General features: G+C 47.5%; 1 protein-coding gene across 3 annotated transcripts in view; it reads right to left on the reverse strand.

Annotated features, from left to right (window-relative positions):
- Cgnl1 (cingulin like 1) overlaps positions 1-27,020 on the reverse strand; it is a 156,533-nt gene that overhangs the window by 21,463 nt on the left and 108,050 nt on the right. For all 3 annotated transcript variants that reach the window (XM_021171400.2, XM_029481707.1, XM_029481708.1), the window contains exons 9-12: positions 8,814-9,020; positions 8,057-8,161; positions 3,909-4,061; positions 2,899-3,069 (exon numbers count right to left, since the gene is read on the reverse strand). In XM_021171400.2, coding sequence (XP_021027059.1) covers positions 2,899-3,069; positions 3,909-4,061; positions 8,057-8,161; positions 8,814-9,020 — 636 coding nt within the window. The remainder of the gene's footprint in view (positions 1-2,898; positions 3,070-3,908; positions 4,062-8,056; positions 8,162-8,813; positions 9,021-27,020) is intronic.

Here is a 27,020-nt window from a genome sequence, read left to right on the forward strand (position 1 = left end):
AACTCACTTTGTAGACCAGGCTGGCCTCGAACTCAGAAATCTGCCTGCCTCTGCCTCCCAAGTGCTGGGATTAAAGGCGTGCGCCACCACGCCCGGCTTGCATTATAGATTTTGAGATTGGAAATGGCAAACAAGTAAAAATCTCCACAAATAACTTCAAGATCTCTGAGATCAGAAATACTCCTAGCACCAAGCATTTGAGGTAAGGAACACTCCCCCACAGAGCATCCAAGAGTAACTTGTTCTCAGATAATAATAAGCAAGACAGAAAGCCCTAAACAGGACATCTGTCTTACCCCATCCCAGGGGTATCACAGAAGAGACAGAAAAAGTGGATGAGACAGGGAGGGGTGTCATGCTTTGGAGCACTGTCACAGCAAGGCACAGTCATTGCACTAAGCAGCTGGGACGAGACTGAGCCACCAACCTTCCATCACAGAGCTGGAGGAGCTCACACGGCCCCGCCCCTTCCTGAGGATTTAAAAGTCAGCTAATTGTTGTTCATGGAGAGAACTACAGCTTTTCTTCAGTGGTGTAGTTGTCCAGGCTCCTAAGAGCAACCCTAACGTGACAGGGACCAACACCAATGGGAAAGTGGGAGGACCAGATGGGCAAAGGGGATCAGCAGGAGAGAGGAGACCAGAGAGGGTGCTGAGGTGAACAGGATCAAGAGACAGGAGATCCACATGTGAGATGTCGTAACGAGACCCACTACCGTATAAATGAATCAACCTGCTAATAAATTAGCAGATAATTTGTTGATACGATAATAAATTGTCATATAAATTATTTTATCTACTAATAAAAATGCCAGTAAGCAAATACCTTTTAACCTGTTAGTACCACCTTTAAGTTGTTAGCAGGATTAAGTAAATGAACTAAATACGAACTCTAAGCCTTACCTCCTAAAGGTCAAAGGCCACCCTCATCTGAATCCGGGTGTCTCACACCACAGGCAGAATGGTAGCCGTCTGGCCCTACCATATCTGCTTCCTTATCTGTGAAGAGGATCTTCATGGTTCCTTCTCCACTGAAGTGTCTAGCCCCAAAATGTTTACACAAATAGCCATGTGGATCCCTGTTTAGGGTCACAGTGACACAGTGGCCTTTTGAAGTTAAAACAGACCAGGTATTTGATGTGTTCTGGCAAATGTCTGAGCCCTTCCATCCGTCTGCTCTAAAAATGAAAAGAATATTCTTTTCGCAGCTAAGAGAGCTGTGATGTCAGCGTGCCAGAGTCTGTTTTCTTGGAACCCTGTATCACATAACCCTGGGGCAGAGGGGACGCGTTATCAGGGCTCTCTCAGAACTGTTCTGGAAATCTGTAATAAATACCCATTGTTCTTTGATGGGTTCAGCACTGACTCAGGGGGAAACCTTCCTTTGATCATCAAAGAAATTAAAAGTTTGTTTTGTTTTCCTTAAAACTTGTTTTCCTGCAGAATCTGTGAGCTCTTCGCACTGGAGGCTGGGGTGGGGTGTGGAGTTAAGAAAGAAAGAGCAGTGTGTATCGATGTCCAGGACCTAAGTGCCTCCACTATACCACTGCATTATCGTGTTTAGCATTAAGCTACTAATGGTTTGCAGAAGGCGATGCTGAGACTGCTGAGACCTCTTGCTTGCCGTCAGTTGGCACAGGCTAGACTCACAGCCAGGAGTGGGGGTGCACACCTATGATCCTAGCACTTGGGAGCATGGGGCAGAACTGACACGGGAGACAACAGACAGACAGACAGACAGACAGACAGACAGAAATGGGTAGTCATGGAGCTTCCCAGCCTCCAACACCCAACGTCCCCATTGACTTTTCTCTTCCTAGCTCAAGAATGCAATCACTGCATTTCTTTCCTCTGTTATTCTTAACTATCAAGCCAAGACTGTGTCTTAGGGCAGCCAAGCAGGCTCAGCAGGTAAGATGCTCGCCGCGCTAGCCTGACTATCTCAGCTTGATCCCCGAACCCTCGGAAAGGGAGGAGAAACTAACTCCACAAAGTTATCCCCTGAGCTCCACGCCTTCACTTACATCTTCACATACACACAGCACACGCCCGCAATGATAAATAATAAACAACAAAAATAATACGTTTTAATTATGTCAGTATTCGTAAACTCCTGAGACTGAACCAAGGCTAGACCCCACAAAGCCACATGCCCAGTCCCTGAGGGCATCTCTTAGTTTATTTTTACAATGGCTATCGGATTCTTATCTACCCCAATAGAAGTCAAGAGACCATGGTCAGGACTGCAGAGATGGCTCTTGACTTGAGAGCCTTTGCTTCTCAATCGTGAGGGCCAGAGTTTGGATCCCAGCCCCTACATCAGGGAGCCCACAAACACGTGCAACACCTCTTCCAAAAAATCAACAACCTCTTTTGTTCTCCGTGGGCACCAGCACACATGTGGGTGCAAACAGACATACTCACGTGGAAACATGCATACACACATGACCAATCAAGCAAAATGGCTGTTAAAAGAACCTAGTCATCTTAAAAAGAAAAAGTTGTTAAAAAAAAAAAAAAAACCCTCGTCACTTCCTGCCATCTTGTTCTAGGGATAATAGAAGGCATGGATGCGAATGACATGTTTGGACACGGATAGACACAATGTCATTGCTCTATAAAAGGTGATTCAACTTTTCAGGCAGAAAACTTTGGACGGAACCAGAACGTGGCCCAGTTAAAGCTGTTCCTGTTTCGCTTGTGTGTCAGTGGGAGTTTTGCCTCTTAGGATGCTACCTACATATAATCACTCGAGAACACAGACCAAACAAGCCCCAAAGCTTCCCTAAGCATTTCCCCATCCCAGCCCCCTCAACAGAAGCCTTGAAAAGCAAGCTGGAGGACAACACTCTCAGAAGAGATAAAGGAGAGGATTTCCCGGCAGGCAGGCAGGCGTTACCTCATCCTGCATCTTCGAGGTTGCCAGTCTGGCCTTTTCCACTTCCAGGCATTTCTCCTTCAGTTGTGTCTGCATTTCCGCAAGCTCCCGGCGGTTCTTCTCCTTATACTCACCCAGCTGCTTCTGCAGCTCCAAAGAGGATGTGCGGGAGGCTTCAGCAATGTCAGCCATCTAGAGGAAGCAGCGTGGTATGAGGGGACCCTGCCATGCTCCCTCTGGAGTCCATTCTGACATGGAAAGCATCTCCTCTCATCCCTGCCAAGCACCAGGCCTGGGCTGTGAGGTCTGGCTTAACCCTGCCTTGGGGACAGCATGGAAGAGTGACTAGGGGCTGGGTACACAGCCCTGAGATGGGAACTTTGCTTTTCCCTAACCAGTGCATGGTTGAGGTGTAGCCTTAGCCACTGAGGACCTTGGCCCTGTCCTTTTAGAAACACTGAATCCCATCCACCTTCCAGAGGGGCTGCCAGAGTTAAGACAAAGCCCAGAGAGAACTCTAGTTAGAGCTGAAGAAGTCACTAGCAAAATGCCTGGCCCAGGGGAGGTATCAGAAAATGGTAGCCTCCAGTGTGCACTTCTAGAAGGTAGGGAGCCCGGCAGCATCAGTGTGTGCCTTTCCCTGAGAGTGTGAGCTGAGGGGCAGAAGTTTCAGAGTTTAGGAACTGCCTTTGGAACTCCTGAATGTCAGAGAGACATGACTATGCAGACTGCCCAGAGGCCTCAACTCCAGTTTAAGGACCATTGGTTAAGTGTGTGTCCACACCAGACCAGCTCTGTTTATTGTTAGCAAGTGACCGGGTACCCAGGGCCCTGAGGGGTTTGGTGTTTATGTTTTTAGCTAAGTTTCTTGCATCTGGAGTTTTTACTGAGTCCAGGGAATGGCTGCAGGGCCTCGGCACCGTCCAGGTGCATCTGTGCTTGGGGGATGATGGGTTTCCTGAGCCTTTGCGGGAGGAAGCGCTGGGCTCTCCCAGGCCCACCTGCCTTTGCTCGGCCGCCTGCCCTCTCACCTCCTTCTGCAGCTTCTCGATGGTCTTGTCCAGGTGCCACCGCTCGCTCTCCATCTCGTTCTTCAGCTTTCGCAGCTGCTCCTTCTGCTCCGCCTCGTCCCGGAGTTTCTCCAGGAGTTCCTTCTGCTCCTGGGAGACCTGGCTCAGCTCTCTCTGCGGATGGAAAAACTCAGCAGTGTCACTCACCAACCTGGTCACCCTCTGCCACAGGTGGCCAGGGGAACTTCACACCACAAAGGCAATGAAACGAATCACCTCTAGGCAAAGGGGAAGGAGTCAGGGGATCAGGGACTGAAAAGGCAAATTGATGTAGCCAGCGGCCTCCATAAGAGCAGAGGTGGAGGGGGAGTACACGGAGCAGCCACATGGCTGGTGGGGTTTAGGCTAGACTCCTCAATCTGAATGTCTGTCCTTAAAACAGGACAGTGATCTCGCAGACCAATCGAAACCAACTGGGCAAGCACCCTAGCAGCTGAGCTCAATCTCCAGCCTAGTACAGGGACTTTTTTTTTTTAATTCATTTATTTATATATTTATTTTTCTTGAGACAGGGTTTCTCTGTGTAGCTCTGGCTGTCTTGGAAGTCACTCTGTAGACCAAGCTGGCTTCAAACTCAGAGATCCGCCTGCCTCTGCCTCCCAAGTGCCAGGATTAAATGCATGTACCGCTGTCACCACCCGGCACAGGAACTCTTAATGCCTGTCTGGTCTCGTGTCCTTGCAAGAGGCTGCATAGAAAAATGGTTGACATTTGGACACAGTGCTTAACGGTTTATAATCTGCTGTCACATGCAGTTACCCATGCATCTTGAAGCTACCCCTAAGTCGTCCCAGGCTCCCCTGGGTTTGCAGAGGATACTCTAGGTGTGCTTGCCAAGTGTACAGCAAGGGAGTGAAAATCTGGGGTTGTCTCCTGGTTCCTGGACTTGGACAGCAGGAGGGCAGGATGTGCTTCAGCAGCCAACATTGCCAGGCTGCTGAAGTTCACCCCTTCAGGGAACCAAGACCAACAAAAGCTGTTAGGGAAAAGAGAACAAAGAAAAATATTCAGGTGTGGGAGTTGGAATAGGAATGGCCCCCATAGACTCATGTGTTTGAATGCTTGGCCCTTAGGGAGTGGCACTATCAGGAGTTGTGGCCTTGTTGGAGGTAGTGTGTCACTGTGGGGGCAGGCTTTGGAATCTCCTATGCTTAAGCTATGGCCAGTATAGCATACAGTCCCTTTCTGCTCCTTGTGGATCAAGATGTAGAACTCTCGGCTCCTCCCAGCACCACATCTGCCTGCACACTGCCAAGCTTCCCACCATGGTGATAATGGACTGAACTCTGAAACTGCAAGCCAGCCCAATGAAATGTTTGTCTTTATAAGAGTGGCCTTGGTCATGGTGTCTCTTCACAGCAAGAGAACCCTAAGATATGCCAGTGTGAGGGCCATCGGCCCACTACAGCTATAGCTGACCATGCAGCAAGAGCGGGTGAGACCCTGAGGTGTCTGTTTGGAATTTACTTTCTGGAGTTGGGGAGGAAAAGAAAGAAGAGGAGTTGTTAAAATCAGTGAGGTTGATTCCAACATGTGGGAAAAACTCTAAGGATCTAGATATCAAAAATGTGGCTACTTCTCCCCCCCTCCCCTGAAACCCTCCACCACCCATACTAGTCCTGGCAGTGGTGGTGCATGCCTTTAATCCCAGCACTCGAGAGGCTCGGGAGGCAGAGCTCAGTGAGTTTGAGTCTGGCCTGGTCGACAAAGCTAGTTCCAGGACAGCCAAGGTTACATGAGAAAAACCCTGTCTCAAACACAACACAACACAACACAACACAACAGGTGGGAAGCAATAGAGGAAGATATCCCTGTTAACCTCTGGCTTCCACAGATGCCTGTGTGTGTGGTCCTATACACACAAGCCAATTCTTCATCTTCGCCAATGGTGGTGGTGGTGGTGTGACCCTGGGACAGCATGGGCAGATGCACTCACATGTGTGCATATATACACACACATATACACACATACACATATACAAACACTCATATACACACATACACAAACACACACACAAACAACACATTTCCACACCCATCCACATCCACCTTTCAAAGGTCCCAAGCTTGCTTGATTTTGAATGAATTTGGGCCATGTCTTTGAGGCAGTGACTTTTTAGAAAATTTTTCTCTCAATCCACCCCCGTGCCCCGTGTGTGTGTGTGTGTGTGTGTGTGTGTGTGTGTGTGTGTAGAACACATTTCTTAGAGAGCTGAGGAGACAGAACATTTTTCTAGGTGGCATTTCTAAGGGACATTTTAAGATTATCTGAGATAATGCTCAAATTCAAGTTTATGGATTCCCATCTGTTCCAAACACTGTGACTCCACGTGAAAAGGCTAGGATTTACATTCTATGTTTAGGGATATCCTACTGCTGTTTGCTGAATCTGATATAAGAGGTAGTCATATAGCTATTAATTTTTAAAATATTTTTTCCTTAAAAGAAGGCTCTTAGAGCTGGAGAGTTGGCTTAGCAATTAAGAACACTGACTGCTCTTCCAGAGGTCCTGAGTTCAATTCCCAGCAACCACATGGTGACTCATGACCATCTGTAAAGGGATCAGATGCCCTCTTCTGTGTTTGAAGACAGTGACAGTGTAGCATATTCACAAATATTAAATAAATAAATCCTTTGTGTGTGTGTGTGTGTGTGTGTGTGTGTGTGTGTGAGAGAGAGAGAGAGAGAGAGAGAGACACGATCTTGGTGCATATCCCCCTTCCCCCCGAGGCATCTGTGTGCTGAGACAGCAGACAGGGAAAGCCCTGTCACTTCTGAGGCTGCTCTGTAGTTACTATGCTCCCACAGCTCTGAGAACCTTCCTCCTGTCTCCTTCATCCCTGGGAGCTTAGTGAACCTTGGTTTCTGATCTTAGTCATGTAGTCAAAGGCTCTGCATCCAATAACAGGTAATGATCCCCAAGCTCAAGGCCGCCATTGCAGAACCACCTACTCTGGATCTCAGAATCACCTATCTGGTGATTCCCCACCCTCCACCCCACCCTGCACATGCAAATTTTATTCCACTATTAGGGTTTGTATTGTTAGCATCATCTCTGAGGCTTCCAAGTGCCTCACTCAACATTGCTCCCAGAGTTAAAGCTGCAGAGGGGACTCAGGGACCTGGCTCAGTGGGTACAGTACCTGCTGTACAGGCATGAGGATCTGAGCTCAGATCCCTAGCACCCAAGGAAAAGCCAGGTGTCATGATGTCTGAGTGTGACTCCTGCTCAGCACTACAGGAGAGAACTTAGGAAAACGAGCCTTGTGCACTTGGAACTCTGAACCATGGCTCCAAGTTTGACTCACTTCCTGTTTGCTGTCCCCCACCAGACCCTGCAAACCAGTGGGTTCCCCACTGTAAACCTCAACAACCTGCTGGAGCCAGCCCTTTGCCTGTCACCTTCCCCAAAACTCACCCCGAGGATATTTGGGCAGCATTTTAAAAACCTGAGAGAGAAGGACAGAAAGAAGGGACACTGAGGCCACTGTGCAAAGGTCAACTTACAGATCTAACACTGGCTTTGACTACAGTGGACTTCGAATAATCTTCCTGACATCCAAATGGGAAAACCTCGTTTTCTACGAACCTCCTGGTTTTGAAGACAGATAGCTATCTGGTCTCAAGGAAATGACTTCTTCCTGCCTCTTTCCATAGCCATTTTTGAAGGAGTGACATCATAGTATGGAATGTGTTTGCCCAAGGGAGAAGGGAAATTGGCTTCTGCAGAGAGGCCACTCCATGCCACCTGAGAGACAAGTCCGGTTAGCCTTCATACACAGTTTGTATTTTATCTCTGCAAAACTGTCGAGAATTTTCCCACCAAGGATTTCTCAGCCTTGGCACAGTGACATTTAGACCAGAAAAGTTCATGGTTGTGGGGCTGGCCTGTGCTTTCTACGATGCTCAGAGTAGACCTGCAGTATCTTCCCACTGTGACAATTTAAACCTCTCCGGAAATTACCAACTGTCCCCTACCTCTGAGTCACCAGTCTAGATGGGCCATCTGAAACTCAGGGTGGCTATGCAGGTGAAAGGCACTCTCTGAAAGGACAGGCCCCGTGGCCATGTCTACCTACATGACTGAGTAAGGGAAAGCTGGGGCTTACCTGAGCTTGCTCCAGCTCCTTCTCCAGAGCCCTTCTGGCACATGTGGCTTCTTTTTCTTCCTTTCTGGCATGCACAAGGGCTTCCTCCAGCTGCTGTACTTCACTCTACAATGAAACAGATAGGTCAAAAGATGTAAGGACAAGAGATGGCCATGGTCATGGTGTGCCTGTCATGGGATAAAGATGATAAGGTGCCTGGGTGTATCCCCCTCTGGAGTCCCACTTTTATGTACATGTGACTTTCTGGATTACTCTGGTGTCTTGTTTTGTTTTCCATTAATACAAGTACCCACGCTTTACCCCTAGGTATGCAGAAACTCCACGTAGCGCAAGGCCCTGCTGTAGAAGGCATGCAGGTGCCCAGATGGTGCCCAGGATGGCCCTCTGCCACTCAGCTGCCGTTTCTCACCACCTCTTTCCCTAACTGCTTCCTACTTTAAAGCCTGGGCAAACCAGATAACTGGTTTGCTAAAAATCTCCAAAAATATCAGCTATGTGTTAAAGAAAAGATGTCTTTAGTGAGTCAGCCTACTGGAGGTGTGACAATGGCCTCTGCAGGTGTTGGGAGGTTCCCCAGTGAGCCTCAGGGAGGTTAGTATATCTGATGCCTGAGTCTCTGGGGACTGTGTGGCCTAGGCCTATGCTTGCAGTTTACCTTGGCATCTTAACTAAATCCTGACTGCCTTCCCCACCTCTGAAATCACTTTCAGGAAGGAGGGCTGTAAGCCACCAAACCCCAGCCAAGGCCCTGCCTTACCTCACACTTCCGGAGTGTCTCCTTTGCTTGGGCCTCGTCACCCTTCACATCCTCCATCTGTCTCTGTAGCTGGGCTGCCCTGCGCTCCAGCTCTGCAATCCTCCCCCGCAGCTTCTCATTTTCCTCCTTCAGCGCTTTCTCACGCAGGTCAGCCTCCGCCTGGCTCTGCTCGGAGGAGTTGCTCCTGCTGGCCAGGACCTCAACATTCTGTGAACAAGGAGAAAAAGTGCTGAGTATTCATAGGTGGTCCCCAACCTGTGGAGGAAGTTGCTGCTGGAACCTCCTGGTATATGTCTGCCATCCCAGTAACAGGAGGATGAGGCAGGATGGTTGAAAATCCCAGGCTAGCCTGAGATAGTTGGTGAATTTGAAGCTAGCCTAGGCAACCTAGAGAGACTATCTCAAGATTAAAGATTTTTTAAAAGTTGGAGATGTAACTTCATGGCTATAGGCTTGCTTATCATCATCATCATCATCATCATTTCTTGTTTTCTTCCTCGTCCTTCCTTCCTTTTCTCCCTCTTCCTCCTCCATCTTTTTTTTTTTTTCCTTCTCCAAAACACACTTTGTCTATGTAATAGCACTGTGTCCTAGAACTCACTACATAGACTAGGCTGGCCTTAAACTCACAGAGATCCTCCTGCCTGTTTCATGAGTGCTGAGATTAAAGGCGTGTGCCACCACCACCCAGCTGAGGGAATCACACTTCAATACTCAGTAGTGAAAAAACAAGCTGAATGTCAGAGGAAGAAGATAGGGTGAGTGACAGCCTGCAGGCCACTTGCTGCCTGTCACCTACTCTTAAGTAGAGCTGTGGACTTATGCTCCGCCCTTTCTCTGAGCTCGCCACCTTCTAAGGAGCCTAGGTGCTATTCTCATCCCACCTTAAAGATGGGGAAAACGGGAGGCTGGGGGCATAGCAGCTCCATTAGCAAAATGCTTGCCCCTGGGTGTGGTCCCTAGCATCACATACATGGGGTGTGTGACACACTCTCCAGCATTAAGATGGTGCAAGCAGGAGGAAGAGGAGGTCAAAATCATCCTCAGCTACATAATGAATTTGAGGCTAGCCTGGGCTACACATGACCTTGTAACAAACAAAACACATCAAGACAGCACCTTTCACAAAATGAATCTACAACTAAATTCTAGAACTAAAACTATTTCAACTCTTAGAAGACCCAGGAATGCCTATCTGTGTCTACACAAAGCTCCCTCTGCTACAGTAACAAAAGCACAGATGACAAAAGGACAGACAGATGTCTCTGTGAGTGTTTGCCTGCATGCTTTATGTATACCACGTGTGTAAAGTACCCAAGGCGGCCAGAAGAGGGCATTGTAGCCCCTAGGACTGGAATTACAGGTGGTTGTGAGTTTGCAAATCACTGTGAGAGGAGGTTGTGGGAAGTCATAAACTTTCACAATGCTGCAGATAGCAGTAGCAGCATAACAAGGTGGCCCACAGAACAAGAGGAAAGATTGACCAATCAGATCATGGTAGAATAAAGAATTCTTCACCTTCATAATAAAAAGATAACCCACTTAAAACAAAACAAAACAAAACACAGTTTCTCACACAGTTCTGACTGTCCTGGAACTCACTATCTTCATAGGCTGGCCTCTAACTCACAGAGATCTGCCTGCCTCTGTCTCCTGAGTGCTGAAATCAAAGGCATGCATCTCAATGGCCAGAAAACCACCCACTCTTGATGTAGGCAAAGGATAAGAATAGATTTGTTTCCAAAGAAGATACAGAAACAAGCACATGAGGAGCTGCTCAGTACTCTTAGTTACTCGGCAAGGGCAAATCAGAACGACCAAGCACACGTGCTTAGTGCTAGGGATGATACGGAAAAGCTAAAACGCTCATGCATTGCTGAGAAAATATAAAACTGTGCAGCCATGCAGGAAAGCTGTCAGCTCTTCAAAGCAATGTTAAACCAAGTTCCCCCGAGGCCATCATGCTCAGTCTTCTTTATATCCTAAGAGAAATAAAAACCCCCACTTACATAAAAACGTATATACGCAAGCTCAAGACTTCATTATTCATTATTCATGGTGTCCTAAAAGCGGAAACAACTCACATTCCCATTGACGAATGAATGGGTAAAGAAAGTGTGAATCCAGACAATGAGCCGTAACAGGGAGTAAAATGCTGATGTAGGCTACAACAGAAATCATGATGCTAAGTGAAAGATCCTAGATTGCTGTGGAAGGGGAGTTCTGGAATGGCAAATCTAAAGATACAGAAAAAATAGCTTAATGATTGGCCAAGGCTAGAGGGAGGGTATGGGAAAGAGGTGGGGAGGGTTTGTGGATGGGCATGCATTTCATTTGAGAACTAATAAAAACATTCTATTGACTATAGTAATGGCCACACAGCCCTGTAAACCATGGTGCTGTATATTATGTGAATTATATGTTACTATCTTTCTTTTCTCTTTCTTCCTTTAGACTGGCACAGGGAAGAGCTAGAGGCAGAGTAGGGATCGTGGGCAAAGATTGTTTAATCCTGAGCACAGGTCTAGTTATTTTTAAAGATTTATTTTTACTTAATATGTATGAGTGCTTACCTGCATGTATGTCTGTGTACCCCTGGTGTTACAGGTGGCTGTAATCAGCCATGTGTGTGCTGGGAGCCAGACTTGGTCCTCTGCAAGAACAGGACATAGGAGTCTGCAGCCATGTTAGTGAGAGGAAAGGGAGCCCTGATGCCTGCCCAAATCATTCAGTGAAGGAAAGAACACTTGTATCCAGCAGGTTCTCACGCTCCTGGAAGTCTCAGGAAAAGGAAGGACGCTGAAAACCTGGTTTGGACCAAACTCACGACCTGGCCTGCTAGAGTAGGGCACTGGGTCTGTAAGTTCAAAGCTGGCAGGGTCACCCTGGCCCAGGTCTTCAGAGTGGTGCAGGCTGTGTTTGCCTCTAGGGGAGCGTATGTATATTCCTGCACTTAATGCTGTTTTGATTATCTGCAAAGAGCTAATTTGCCTTTCTCAGTGTACTTCACAGTGTGGTAAACCACACTGAGTTTACAAATAGTTTAACATTTAACATAAGCCTTTGTTAACACATCTCCAGAAACCTTCTCTGGCCTCTGTTTCCCCACCACCCCCAGCTCACTGTTTTATAAAAAGACCACAAAACAAACTTCCTCTTTCCTGGAACCATACCTAATTCAACAACAGTCCTGGTGTCCAAGAACAAACGAAGCCTGTACCCCTTTGTTGAAGGCAAGTACTGTATCAAAGTCATTCTAGAGGGAGCCAAGCGAAGAAAATGCTATAGAAAAGCTTGGCCAGGCGTCCCAGCTCCCAGATGCCCCAGTTCCCACATCACCTTTTCCAGATCCATAGTGATGTCTGGGTCTCATTCCTGTGGCAAAGATGCCAGGTCTAGGAAAGCTCTGTGCAGACACAGAGGCCATGTTTATAATGCTGGGGATATTTCCGTGACTCCCTTATCTTACATCCAGATGTCACAGTGCGATTAGAGAGACCATGCCATCAGAGAGAGCGCCCAGAGCCATGCATTTGCCACCTATCAATTTATCTTATTCACTCATTCAGGCAGTCACAGTCAACACAAACAACCCCAGTCCCGTGTCACTCCAGCAACTCAAAACCCCTATGCTGTTAGCACGGCCACAAAGCAAATGAGCTTTTCTTCTACTGTTGTTTTCAAAGCCTGGACCATGACTAAAAGCTTCAGTAAGACTGTGACTGCCAAGGTCAAAGGTTTGGGCAGCATTGATAACAGTGTGTGGAAGAGTCAGAAAACAAGGCTGGTTGGGTTAAACACTGGCAGGAAGGCCTACAAGGTAACATGTTAGTAGCTCCTGAAGTTACAAGGGGCATTCTCTCTGCACTGCAACCTCTCTCCGAGTATCACAGCCTATGCATGTGCAGAATGGTACAAAAAACGTGGCTAATGGCCAGGTGTGGTGATGCACACCCCTAATCCTAGTACTTGGGGAACAAGTGAATCTCTGTGAGTTCAATGCCAGCCTGGACTACTCAGTGAGTTCCAGGTCAGTCAGAGCTACAAAGTGAGACTCAGTAAAACAAAAACAAAGATCTACCATAAAAGCTTGCGATCTTACTGAATTTTATTCAGTATTGTGTCAGTTCCATGACTCGATGCAGCTGAAGAAGGAAGGAACAAGGGGAAACCAAGCGAGGGGCAGAGCGGTCCACCCAGGCCTTTAGATGGTTATGTGTCTGCTTGGCTTCACTCTGAACTGGTCGTACTGACAGACTGAGGAAGGCAAGTGGGGCTGAGGGAAAGCAGAGGCAAGTTCACCCATTGCAAGCGTCGTTATAGCATTTGGATTCTGAATCACAGAAAGGCAATGTGGAGTCACATTTTTAAAACAAATGTTCATTTTATCTTTAAAGTTCAACCATTTTGGCCACAGGCACGTGGAGGACAATCAGGCACGGTCTCGCCTCCTCCTCCTCCTCCTCCAGCCTCTGGAAACCTTTCTCCAGCCTGTTCACAGGCCCTTCTGCCCCGTAAGAGATAGGGGAGCCAAGCTGGAGGCCAGCAGCAGCTGTACAAACAAAGCATACACGGCGCTCTCATGCTGGTTTACGTGTGAAGCAATTCCTTCTAAACAATGGTTAGGAGGCAAACAGGCGCAGGCAGCCCAGCATCTTGCAATTGCAATGATGGTCAACCTACAGCGTTTATACCAGTCAACCCTGAGATGGAGAAACCCATTGTGGGGAGACAGAGGAAGCCCGGGGGGCTGTGGGTAATAGCTCTTAGGCTTGTATTTCTCCTTTACAAATCTTGCCTTTTCCAGTGTAACATTTTAACTTTATGCTGTGTCACTTGATGGGGGAAGGGGATGGAAGAGTGCATGTATTGGCACATGTGGAAGCCAGAGTAGTCATTCCTCAGGCACCTTCCTTCTTTTCTTCCTTCCTTCCCTTCCCTCTCCGGTATCTATTAATCTTTTAAAGCCTTTTTTATCAAGAGTCAATTTAAGGTTAGGTCTTTGATTTGTGATAGATTTTATTCAATTTACGCCCGAGGAGTCAAAATTATTTTGTTTCTTTCTTTGTTTCTCTCTTTCTCCCCCTCTCCCGCCCTCTCTCTTTTGACAGAGTCTCATATCCTAGAACTCAAGAGCAGGCTAGAGTTGCGGCCAGCCAGTCCCCAGAGAGCCGTCCCTCTGTCTCCATCTCCCAGGCACTAGGATTTTAGTACCTGATGCCACAACCAGATTTCTCACATCAGTTCTGTGAATCAAACTCATATCTAGTCTTTGCCAGGCAAATCATCTCCCTAGCCATTTATATTAATGATCACGCACGTTTGGCATCCAAGGAAGGTTCAACACTAGCCTTAGGATCCTTGCCAGACTCCCTCTTCTTCATCCATTCTGCATAGGAACTCTGCAGAGTGGAATTCCCACCTTTGCTTGGGGAAATGCCTGACAGGGTAGAATGAGGCATGAGAGAAGGGGCGACTGAACTCCAGGGTGTTCTCCATTCTTCCCGCAGCCTCCACTTCCTCATCTGTACATGGGGCAGGGCTTGCTGCTTCATTCACACACTGCTGCAGACAGCAGCCAGGTGAAATCTCGGCTCCCACAATGGGTGTTCTTACTAACAGTCCAACATATGTCTCCCCAGAGAGAGGATGTTCACCCAGCTTACCACTGCAGCCTTGGCTTTAAGCCATACCTGCCCATTTCACCAGCCACAAATCAAACCTACACATTTTTTACATTCATTCATTCATTCATTCATTCATTCATTTGTTATCGTGTGTGTTGGTGTTGCGCATGCACCATGACGTGCGTGTGGAAGCGAGGAGACCACTAACAGGAGTCAGTACTCTCCTTCCACCACGTGAGCTCTGGGGATTAAATTCAGGTTCTTAAGTCTTGAGGGCAAGGACCCTACCCACTGAACCATCTGGGTTCAAATCTACATCAGCTCCTCAAACCTACATTAAAAAAATATATAGAGAAAGAACTCCCCAGGGAATGCTGCAGCATCCTCCGGCACCTCAGTGCCTTCCCAGATCTTCCACCTTAGGTTCTGCTGCAAAAAGCAACAGAAACTACCCGTGTGTTAAAAGAAGATTGGCTTAAAATGGCTACTGTGATGGGAACAGTGTCTTAGGGAGATGCCGCTTGGACTTTGAGGTGCTTCTCAGCCATTCAGAATCCCTCAGTTGAGAATACCCAAGATACAATTTGCAAAACACATAAAACTCAAGAAGAAGGAAGACCAAAGTGTGGATACTTCGTTCCTCCTTAGAATGCGGAACAAAATACCCAATGGAAGGAGTTACGGAGACAAAGTTTGGAGCTGGGATGGAAGGAAGGACCATCCAGAGACTGCCCCACCCAGGGATCCATACCATAATCAGCTACCAAACACAGACATTATTGCATAGGACAGCAAGATTTTGCTAACATGACCCTGATATAGCTGTCTCTTGTGAGACTATGCCAGTGCCTGGCAAATACAGAAGTGGATGTTCACAGTCATCTATTGGATGGAACACAGGGACCCCAATGGAGGAGCTAGAGAAAGTACCCAAGGAGCTGAAGGGGTCTGCAACCCTATAGGTGGAACAACAATATGAAATAACCAGTACCCCCTGAGCTCATGTCTCTAGCTGCATATGTAGCAGAGGATGGCCTAGTCGGCTATCATTGGGAGGAGAGGCCCTTGGTCGTGCAAAGATTATATGCCCCAATACAGGGGAATGCCAGGGCCAGGAAGTGGGAGTGAGTGGGTTGGTGAGCAGGGTGTGGGGAGGGAATAGAGAACTTTCAGGATAGCATTTGAAATATAAATGAAGAAAATATCTAATTAAAAAAATTGTTAAAAAAAAGATTGTGTGTGTGTGTGTGAGTGAGTGTGTGCAAATGCTCCTGCACCCTTGTTAGTGTAGAAAGATCCCTTAGAGCAGTGGTTCTCAACCTGTGGGTCACCATCCCTTTGGGGATCACATATCAGATACCCTACATATCAGATATTTTCACTGTGGTTCATAACAGTAGCAAGATTACTGTAGTGAAGTAGCAACAAAAGCAAAGGGACTCTATTAAAGGTCTGAAGCCTTAGGAAGGTTGAGAGCCACCTCAGAGCTACACTCATAAGCATTTGCGAATGGCCCAGTGTCAGTGCTCAGAACAGAACACTGGTCCTCTGGGAGAGCGCAAGCACTCTTAACCTCTGAGCCATTTCTCCAGCCCTGAAACCTACACTTCTTAGAAGAGATGATGGAAAGCCTCGCCTTTCCAGAGCAACTGGTGCTGTGCAGAGATGAACCTAAGGTATTTAAAGGGCAAGTCAGGTTTCCCGGCTGGTTCATTCATTAAACACCTAGGCCAGTGTGTGGGTCTGGTGAACTAACGGTGACTGAGGGCAAACAACATATTTGAATGTGCTGAGCTGCTGAATTTACACTGCTTTTAAACTCCTTCACACTCAACCATGTGCTCTAGTTACTCATTTAAAAGGCGGTAGCAGTGGGGAGGGGCAGAGAGTTGGGGGCAGTGTGCAATTACTGTGACACAGAAAGACCAAACCCCAGTCTTTGTCTGATGTCACCGCGAGCTGCAAATAATGACTGCTGGCAAGTGCCACTTGAGTTAATCCACACTTCAGGATCTTCTCACTAGCCTCTGGGACAGGATGACTCACCCACTTAAAACAAGCACAAAGCTCTAGCCCAGCACACCAATGGCTACATCTGGAATGTTCTGCTTCATTGAGGGGGCTGGCTACCCTTTCCTTTCAGAGCTCAGGTACCACACCTCACTCCTCATGGCCAACAGACAGATGGCCCGGGCCTCTGGGCTTGTCCCAGTGCAGAACCAATACACAGACCTTTCGGGCTTTACTAATTAACAAGGCCCCTGTCATAGCCAGCTTTTGCTTCCTTCCTGTCTCCCTTTTCTGCTGAATGAGGGCAAACAGCTGAGGCGTGGAGGCCTGGAGGCCAGGGGACAGAATGCTGGCTTGTCAGTTCCGTGCCACTGGCCACTCCACACTCCAGTGTGTTAAGGCTGCAGGAGCTGGGCTAAGAGGTGCCCTGTGCCCACCCCCACCCCAGCTCAGCTCACCTGCTGGAAGGCTGCTCTCTCTCCACAACACAACTGTATAGTTGTTCTCCTTGGCCCAATGACAGCCTGAACCAGTGATAATGAATTCCTTGCTCACTCTAAGATGTAGGAAGTCACACCCCTTATACTGTCTTCAGGCTCCCCCACCCACCCAAATGATAGTGAGCTATTTAGTAATTTTTAAAAGCCTGTTTTAGGCCGGGCAGGTGGTGGCACCCTCCTTTAATCCCAGCACTCAGGAGACAGAGGCAGGCGGATCTCTGTCTAAAGAATGAGTTCCAGGACAGCCAAGGCTACGCAGAGAAACCCTGTCTTGGAGAATGAGAAGGCTCCCTCCAGTCCTTTTCTAGTTCTCTGTGGATTTTACTGTCAGAAGTTTGTGGTGGTTTGAGCTCTCATGAGCATAAGCATCATCCGGTAAATGCTCACTCTGTCTCAAGGTCTAGAGTGGGGCCTGGACGCTGTCTCTAACAAGTCCAGGGTCAGGCTAATGATGCCCATGTCACTGGCCTCTCCTGTACTCTATCTGATCTGGGACCCGCTTTGGCCTGAGCTCACCTGGCCAAGTCCTTTATGCTTGCGATGTCCCAGATGTTACAAGGGAGAGTTGGTTCCAAGGCCAAGATCCCGGAGGCTCTTCTGAAGTTTCCTTGTGTCAGCTGTGGCCTCCAGACCAGACCCTGCTAGTCTTTTTATGATGACTCTGGGTAGGTCTTGAACTCACATCAGCTTCCTTTGTAGCATACAAGGCCAGCCAGTCCAGCTGGTTTCTGTGTCCTTTCTGTTCTAATAGTCTAAGGGCCTGGAAGGAACTTGAGGAAAGCAGGCAGGACTAGGCAATCACAGAGCTGAACTTGACCTTCTAAGACTCTCACATGATATTTCCACCTGCCGCCAGGTCTCAGAGTCCTTGCCACAACACCTAGAGCAGAAGACAGCAGGAAGCTTCTTGCTGCTACAATATAATGCTATAATGAAGTCACCAGCTCATTGTCTTCTTCTTGTTACTAATTCGTTATCCCTCAGGCTAAATAGACAACGCTTCCAGAAAACTGTATTCAAATTCTGTGTGCTTGGTGCCCAAGTGGTTATTTCCCCACATACAGAACCACTGAAAAGATACTTCTTGCTCTCTCTTTATCTAACTTAATTATTCCAGGGGTTTTTTGTTGTTGTTGTTTGGTTGGTTTTTTTTTTAATAGTAACTCATGATTATGTAGCTTAAAAATGTAAGTGGTCTCCTGGAGCAGGCAGGATGGCTCAGTGGGCAGAAGCTCTGACAAACTGAGTTCAATCCTGGAACCTACGCAAACAGGGAAGGAGGGAAGCAGCACCACAAGGCTGACCTCTGACCTCCACGCACACAACATGACACCTCACACATCATAATCACACGTTACACACAATGATAAATGTATATATGCAGGAAGCAGGAAAATAAAACAGAGGTTGGACTCCCAGCTGAGATTAGCTTGATTACTGACAGACCACAGGACCTTATGGAGAGTGAAAACACAGCTGGCTGTCAGTGCCTATGCTAGACAGGTTGAGCAGGATTTTTGAAGAGGATAAGTAAGTCCAATACACATGTGTGTACATACACACACACATACACACACACACACACACACACACACAACTTGTTTCCTTGTAAAAATAAGTTATGTTTTACTTTAAGAGGATAAAAAAAACCCCACAAGATTAATTCTCAGAGAGACCCATAATTTAAACACAGATCCAGACAAAAACTATGATAATAAATCATCCTAATATTTGGGGCTAGAGAGATGGCTCAGCAGTTAAAAGCCCTGGCTGCTCTTACAAAGACTCTGGATTTAATTCCCAGAAGCCACCTGGAGGCTCACAGCTCTCTGTAATACCAGTTCCAACTGATGCTCTCCTCTGCAGGAACTGATACTCATGGACACACACACACACACACACACCCCAACACTTGCTCACAAACTGTGCTTGACACAGGCTGTCATTTAAACCACATAATAAACACATTCAGATATTCAAGATGAGAATAAGAGTAACTTCCATTAAAACCCTCTCGACCGAAATAAAGAAATCGTTGATTTTCCCCAAAGGCCCATGTGCTCAGGAGTTCGTGCCTAAATGCATGATTCTGTTCATGTGAAATTTCCAGATGAGAGACATAGAGACATAGGCTGGTGACTGACAGAAGATGGGGGGGGGGGGGGGGGAAAGAGGTGGGGGAGGAGGGGATAAAAAGAGCCTCATGTCATATCTTTAAGACACATTCTTTCATATTCTCCCTCCCACAGAGGGCTGGTCTAAGCTAACCTTATGACCGACACATGAAATATCTGATTACAGAATCCAGCATCCCCTGCTGTTAGCTGCAAGGAGCTGCCTGCGGAAGAGGCTTCGCTCAGACAACGCCATGCTTCTGAGCTTGCGTCACCAGGAAAGAACGTAAGGGTGGAAGCAGGAAAATAAACCAGGGGTTGGACTCCCGCTTGAGATTAGCCCGCTCACTGACAGACCAGAGGACTTAAGGAGAGTCACAACACAGCTGGCTGCCAGTGCCTATGCTAGACAAGATGAGCAGGATTTTTGAAGAAGATAAGTCCCATACTGATGTGAGTGTCTCTCCAAAACAAACCAAAGGTTCAGCCTGGAGCCACACAGGTCTTCAAAGCCACCATGTTACACATCCCCCTTCCCCACAGACCTTGTCACCTAGGAAAGTGTATCTTTTGTCTTCTCGCCCTGTTGCCACCACATGTCCACAGACGCTGGGGACCAACGCAAAGCAGTGGAAATCATACAACTTTAAAACTCAAAATGTAGGGCTGGGGTTGTAGCTCGGTTGGTAGTGTGGTTGCCTAGCATGCACGAACTCTGGATTGTATCCCCAGCATTTCATAAACTGGGCACTGTGCTACATGATATTAATCCCATCACTTGGAAGGTTGGAGGCAAGACGATCAGAAGTTCAAAGTCTGCTTGGGCTACATGAGAGCACCCCCCCCCAAAACAAAACAAAACAAAACAAACAAGCAAACAAACAAACAAAAAAACCCTAAACTAAAATGTTTGCACCACTGCTCTCAACCCAGAGGCCTCACTTTTAAATGGGGGCTTCTTAGCACCCTCACGTTAAGACAGATGACCATTCAGAACATTACCAAATTCTCTTTTTTACATCCAAGGTTACAGCTGGAGAAAGGAAATGATTGTCATATTGAGAATCAAGATGCTAGATCAAGGCTGCTCGCAAGCTTGAAGGCTGAGTCCTATGACCCCTGGGGTTAACTTACCTAACAAGGGTGAACTTACTTATTTCTCACTTTAACTTAAAGTGGCAGTTCCCGGGGACAGAACTGAGAAAGCAGCTCCTACCAAGCCTCAAGAAGTTTTCTGGACTCCTTGGAAGCCAGCCTGCAGGGGGCAGCAGCCAGCTCCAACCCAGCAGCCTGGAAAACAGCACCAGGGCTCTCCTGGCCCAGGTAAGGCCACCTGCTCACTCGGAGGTTTTGTCTACATAGCAATGCCACAGAGTCACAGTTTGGTTTCCTTAGAAAATACAGGTGGCGTTCTATTCCCTGCATAGATCAAGAGAAGTGAGAGACAAGAGTGCCAAATGTCAAATCGCTAGTCGCTGTGTAAACAACCCACAGCGTCCAGGAAGGAATTGCTGTGCACACCCAGTGCTGCAGAGCATGAATCACAGACTTCCTGTTGGGCAAGGCCTTGAAGGAGGCAGGTGACTCTGGCCTCTGTCCCCTTGGGCCAACCGTTCCCAGCCAGGCTATAGACATGATTCTTATTCTGGGTAACAAAAATGCCACCTTCCTCCTTAGAAGAACAGGGAAAGGCAGAGGGGTGGAGAGAGGGCGTCTAATCAAAGCTCCCAGGGTCACTCTAGAGTGGCTTTGCAAGGCCTTTCTAGGGTACTCCCCCCAGGGCCACTCTACAGAACAATGTACATGAATGTGCTACCCCCACTATTTCCAGTTCTTTCTGCCCTCCTGTTCCCTGTCCCCTTGAAGTCGAGGGTGACCATGGGATTGGCTTTGTCCCCTCCTCCCCCAACATAAAAGAAGTGGTCCTGAGGAAAACCCAGTCAGGAAACCCAGTCAGTAAGTGCTTATTGTCCAAGTATGAGGGTCCAAGTTTGATCCCCTCAAACCCAATTAAAATAAAAGAAGCCAGGGGGCTGGAGAGGTAGCTCAGCAGTTAAGGGACACTAGAGGCTCTTCTAGAAGACATGACTTTGTTCCTAGCACTTCCATCAGATGGCTCACAAGCATGTATAACTCTAGCTTCAGAGGTTCTTCTGGCTTCTGAGGATACCTGCACTCATATGCACAGACACCTACACACACCCACACACAAATAATAAATATATAAAGTTTTAAAAGCTGATAGGAGATGAGGAAGGACAGGTAAACGGATGGGGAAAAGGGTCCATGGAAAATTAACAAGGGAGCGCTGGGGAAGCTCCCCAAGGGCTAGGATACCAGGGTGGGGAGGAGAGGAGGAAAGGGTGAATCACTAAAACATATTTTGCTAATTTAGAAAATAAAAGTCTTCAGTTGGAGAGATGGCTCAGTGGTTAAGAGCAATGACTGCTCTTCTAGAGGTCCTGAGTTCAAATCCCAGCAACCACATGGTGGCTCACAACCATCTGTAATGGGATCTGACGCTCTCTTCTGGTGTGTCTGCAGACAGCTACAGTGTACTCATATACATAAAAATAAATAAATAAATCTTTTAAAAAGAAAAGAAAAGTCTTAAAAATGAATATGAGATGTTAGAGCTGGATGAGATGTGGGTGCTTATAACCCTAAGCCCAGCATTGGGAAGGTGGAGACAGGAGGATCCCTGGGGCTCATGGGCCAGCCAAGCTAATCCCTGGGGCTCATGGGGGTGGGGGTGGGGTGCGGTGGGGGGTAGCCAGCCTAGCCTACCTGATGAGTCTCAAATTATAAAAGGAGATAGCACTGGAGAGATGTGAGGTTGGCCTCTGGGCTCTATACATCTGCATCCACACATATAACCATTCATGTATGCATGCACACATGTGCACACATACAGAATCCCCACATACATAATACATGCATGCACACACACACACGGTTACATTCATACATGTACCTCTATAACATCCCACATGCACTTCTCACACATACATGTACCCCCATACTTGCACTTCATACATACATACATACATACATACATACGCACCTTCATATATGCAACACACACACAAGTGGCATGCCACATCTTGGTACAGACCCTAAGACCCGTTCGCTCAGTGCCCCCTCTCACTACAGCAGAGGTTACAGACACGTGGGTCCCAGGAGCGATAATGAGCAAAAGAGCTCCTGCCCATCTGCCTTGACGCACACCAGAGATGTGGCAAGAGCAAGAAGTGTTTCTCAGTTCAACCACTGAGATGTGGGTCCATTTATTACTGCAATGGAGGTAGCTTATTGAGCTATGCAGAGACCTTCTGTTCCCAGGCTCAGACTGCCTGCCCCAAGTTGACAGAGAATAAAACTCAAGTCCATTACAAGCTTCATCCCCAAAAGGCAAAGGGACATAATGAGGAGAGAGCATGGGCTTTTCCAGCTAAGTCTTCCACATGTGTGCTGTGGGGTGTGAACAAACACAAACACACAAAGAAACTACATTAAAAAAAAATGTAGTTAACCACGGTCTAACAGTCTCAAGGCCATGGCTTATGTGATAGGGAAGATGGTAACAACATAGAGGTTCCTCCCTGTCTCTGACCTATCACAGTTTCTATTTCTGCAGGTGAGTGAAGCCAGGTACAGAGTGCGTTCATGTGCATCAGAGAATGCTAGTTATCTGAGCTACCCAGTTTCTCAAGGTCAAGCACTGACTGGAATTTCTAATATGTGCCCAACCTCCAGGCCAGGTCTCTGACAGAAGAGCAGCTACTTGGCCTCTATTTCTAGGGGCTGGACAGACAGACAACTTCTGAAAATGAGCCTTCTTATTTCTGCCTCTCTCTGCCATGGACATGTCTCTGTGTTGAGCCAACATCTTCATCCCTACTGTGCCACCGGGAAGGGTGGTTTAGACTGACCGTTTTTCAAACATCAGAAGCCTACTGTCAGACCCCCTCAGGACATCCTACTGTACCATGTTTATGCTAAACTTTCCTTCATTAGGGTGTGTGTAGTACTAATTCTTTCTCCAAGTGTAAGGCTCAAGTCTGTGGGTCTAAAATCCCTATAAAACTTAGGAGGCTGAGACAGGAGTATCACAAGTTCAAGGTCCGCATGAGCTACACAGTGACTTCAGGGCCAGCCAGGAACCTCAGAAAGACTCTGCTAAAACAAACCAACAAAAACCCCCAACAACCGTCCACCCCAAACCGAAACAACTGAGAGAGCCTGGATTGTCATCCTGACTGGGAACTAACTCCTCTCGTGAGACAATCTTTCAACTAATAAACTAGTCCAGTCCCTCAGAGACACAAGGGAGGCCAAAAATCAAACTTAGGGCCTTGAACTGAAGTACAAACCAAAAGGATAACTGCCCCGAGAGACCGTGAGACTGGCGCCAGGGTGCCCTTGGAGAGCAATCCTGCAGGAGCCATGGGGACAACCGCACATCACTACTGCATCTCCCACTCCTTGTCTGACTCCTCTGACTCCTGGGCCATTCTTCTTCCCTCCCCCGACCCTCCAAGACCCTGTGCCCTCATTTATTTTTGTAGAGCTCCAGGAAGTCCCAACACAGTCCTTTTACAATTAAGTTGAACTTGACTTCTAGGGACAGGTAAGATATCAGCCTTGCACCTGAAGTCACACTATTTTTATATGACCGTCATCAACTACCCCACCCAGTGTCTGGAACCTGGACAAAGGACCGAGCTCCCCACATGCCGCAGATGAGTTGCTGAATGTTCTGCCCAAGGACAAAGCTCTGACGAGGGCACGATGGTCAGGTCATTCGTTGCCTGAAGCTCCAGGAGTGCCACAGAGAGGGGAGGTTATCAGATGACCACCTCTATTGCTCTGCCTCTTTCCCATGTGTCAGGATTTCCCACTGACCCTGAAACCCTGTGTTCTGGCTGGGCTGCCAGCCTGAGCTCCTGAGATCCATCTGTTTCTGCCCCCAACACTTGGGTGACAGGCGTGCATGGCCATGTTCGGCTTTTGGGAAAGAGCTAAGGACTTAAACTCAGATGTTCCTGCTTGTACAGTAAGCCTTGGCTTTTGAGAAAGGAAACAGAGGCTCTGATGATAGGTCAACTCAACTTAACTTAGTTGCCAAACTGGATGGCAGAGACACAAAGATGAAACCCCAGGCAGCCTGACTACGAGTCAACAAAACGGAAACTAGATAGAATGTGAGCCCAGGGCAAACTTGGGATCTGACCACACCCAGGCTTGTCCAGTGCCTGGCACACTGGTCACTTACGGTCTAAGTTCAGGGGATTAATGGTCATGATAGAAGTCTGTAAGGGTCTAGATGCATGGTCTTCACCTAGCGCACGCGCGCACACACACACACACACACACACACACACACACGCGCGCGCGCACGCACACACAGAGGGTGTGTGTGTGTGTAACAGGTAACATTACTTTTATATTTTGATTATTCTTCTCCCTCTCCCCCACACCCCGCCCCAAGACAGGGTTTCTCTGTGTAACCCTGGCTGTCCTGGAACCCCCTTTGTTAAATCAGGCTAGCCTCAAACTTACAGTGTGCTAGGATTAAAGGCCTGTGCCGTCACCAGCCAGCTGCTTTAGGTTTTTGGTTGGGAGGCGATCATGTGTACATAGAGGGCCTCCTCTATCTCACTTCTCAGGAGCCATTCACCTTATCTTTGGAGGATCCCCTGTGGACCAGGAACTTGCTGATCCTAATAGGCTGGCTGGCCAGAGAGCCCCATAGCTCCCCCTGTCTCTATCTTCCTGGCACTGAGATTTTAAGCCAATGTCACCACACTTGGCTATTTACTTAGGCACTGGGATCAAGCACAGCTCCTTATGCTTACAGGCAAACACTTTATTAGCGGAGCTGTCCCCAGCACCATTTTTATTAGTTTTGTGGTTATTGTTGGTTTTGTTGTTTGTTGTTGTTGTTTATTTGTTTTGCCTTGAGATATTTAAGATAGGGTCTGTCTTAGCTCGGGTTTCTATTGCTGCAATGAAACACTATGACTAAGAGCAACTTGGGGAGGAAAGGGTTTATTTGGTTTGCACTTCCACATTGTAGTCCATCACTGAAGGAAGTCAGGGCTGGAACTCAAACTGGAAAAAACCCTGGAGGCGGGAGCTGATGCTGAGGTCATGGAGGGGTGCTGCTTACTGCTTGCTCTCCATGGCTTGCTCAGTTTGCTTTTTTATAGAACCCAGGACCAGCAACCTAGGGATAGCATCCATCACCCACAATGAGCTGCCACCCTCCCCACCCCCACCAATCACTAATTAAGAAAATGCTGTATAGGCTTCCTAGAGCCAAATCTCATGGAGCCATTTTTCTTAATGGAGGTTCCCTCCTTGAAGAAGGCTTTACCTTGTTTCATGCTGACATCAAACTATCCAGCACATGCCTGCCTTCAACTCCTCAGTCTCTTGCCTCTTCCTCCCAGGGGTAGAAACGGCAGGCGTGTGGGCTCCACCAAGCTTGATTAAGAAACACTATTCTGGCTGTGTCATGGACTAAATCTACTTTTGCTAGCTAAACTGAGAACCTAACCTCAATTTACAGTACCGTCTCTATGAGAAAAGTCTTTCAACTTCTCAACACCCTCTATAAAAAATGAACTTCAGTCCTAAATGAAGGTCTCAATTAGCAGATTCCTTCATTAGGGTGCTGTTTACCTTCTAAATCGCTAATCAGCCCCCCACAAACACTGAAGGGGCCCTTGCCTGGCTGTGCTGTCACCTCAGAGAGGAGGCCTGAATTTCAGAGGAACGTGTGAATTGAACACCCTGCACATTTTCCCCCCAAAGGCTTTTATTCCTCGGAGAATTTGAGCAAATCAGTAGTTTGCTGGGAGGCTTAAGGGCTCACTTAACTGAGAAGCAATTGCTCTGCTTAATGACTCTGAGACAGTAGTTTACAGCTTGCAAAGAGTCACTCATTTTCTAAGTGAGCAAAAGGGGTCTAGAGAGAGAAGAAATGGCCTGCTCAGAGTGACACAGGAATTTAAGCTACAGTGAGATCTTAAAGGCCTTACCTCCAACTGAACTCTTGTACCAGGAAGGATCTGAATGGGGGAGGGGGGGACACCCCCCTCCCCCATCCTGCTCCCTGACCCTCTGGTACAAGTTCCTTCTCTACCATCTCTGGCTGAGAACCTGGGCTCAGCTTATCAGGCCCCTCTTCTTTGTTTTTTGTTGTTGTTTTGTTTTGTTTTGTTTTTGAAACAAGGTCACATGTAGTCCAGGTTAGCCTTGAACTCGCTTTGTAGCCCAGGATAACCCTGAACTTCTGACTCTCCTGCCTCTGTCTCCTCAGTGATGGGATTACAGGTGTGTTCTACCATGCCTAGTTTATGTAGTGCTAGGAATTGAACCCAGGGCTTCATGCATACTAGGACAAGCATTCTACCAACTGAGCTACACCCTGGCTCCAGAGGCTGCCCACCAATGGGAATGGGTGTGAAGACAAACACATAATGCTTCCTTCTCAGCCTGAAAGAAGCACATGCACACACAACACACACACACACACATTGTCAAGTCCAGCTCCCTACCTTCTCACTTCTAAAAGCTCAATACCCCAAATCTAACACACATCTTGGCACTGGTCTTTCAGAATGATCTTGCAGAACAAAACATCCACCATGACAAAGCTTAGCTCTGAACCCACAGTCGCTCTTAGAATATATCAAGTAGAATCAAAACACCAGCTAGTTTGGCCTCTATTACCTTCCTAAATTGTCTCTAGTCTACATATTCACTCTAACCTCGCCCAAGTCTTCAGTTCAAACCCCGTATCAAATGCAGCCTATCTATGTGGTGAACTGGGCTCACTTCAGCTGCAGATCTTAGTAGTAACCTCTGTGGGCTCACTTCAGCTGCAGATCTTAGTAGTAACCTCTGTGGGCTCACTTCAGCTGCAGATCTTAGTAGTAACCTCTGTGG

The sequence above is a fragment of the Mus caroli genome, chromosome 9 (genome assembly GCF_900094665.2).
Source record: "Mus caroli chromosome 9, CAROLI_EIJ_v1.1, whole genome shotgun sequence".
NCBI classification, from domain to species: domain Eukaryota; kingdom Metazoa; phylum Chordata; class Mammalia; order Rodentia; family Muridae; genus Mus; species Mus caroli.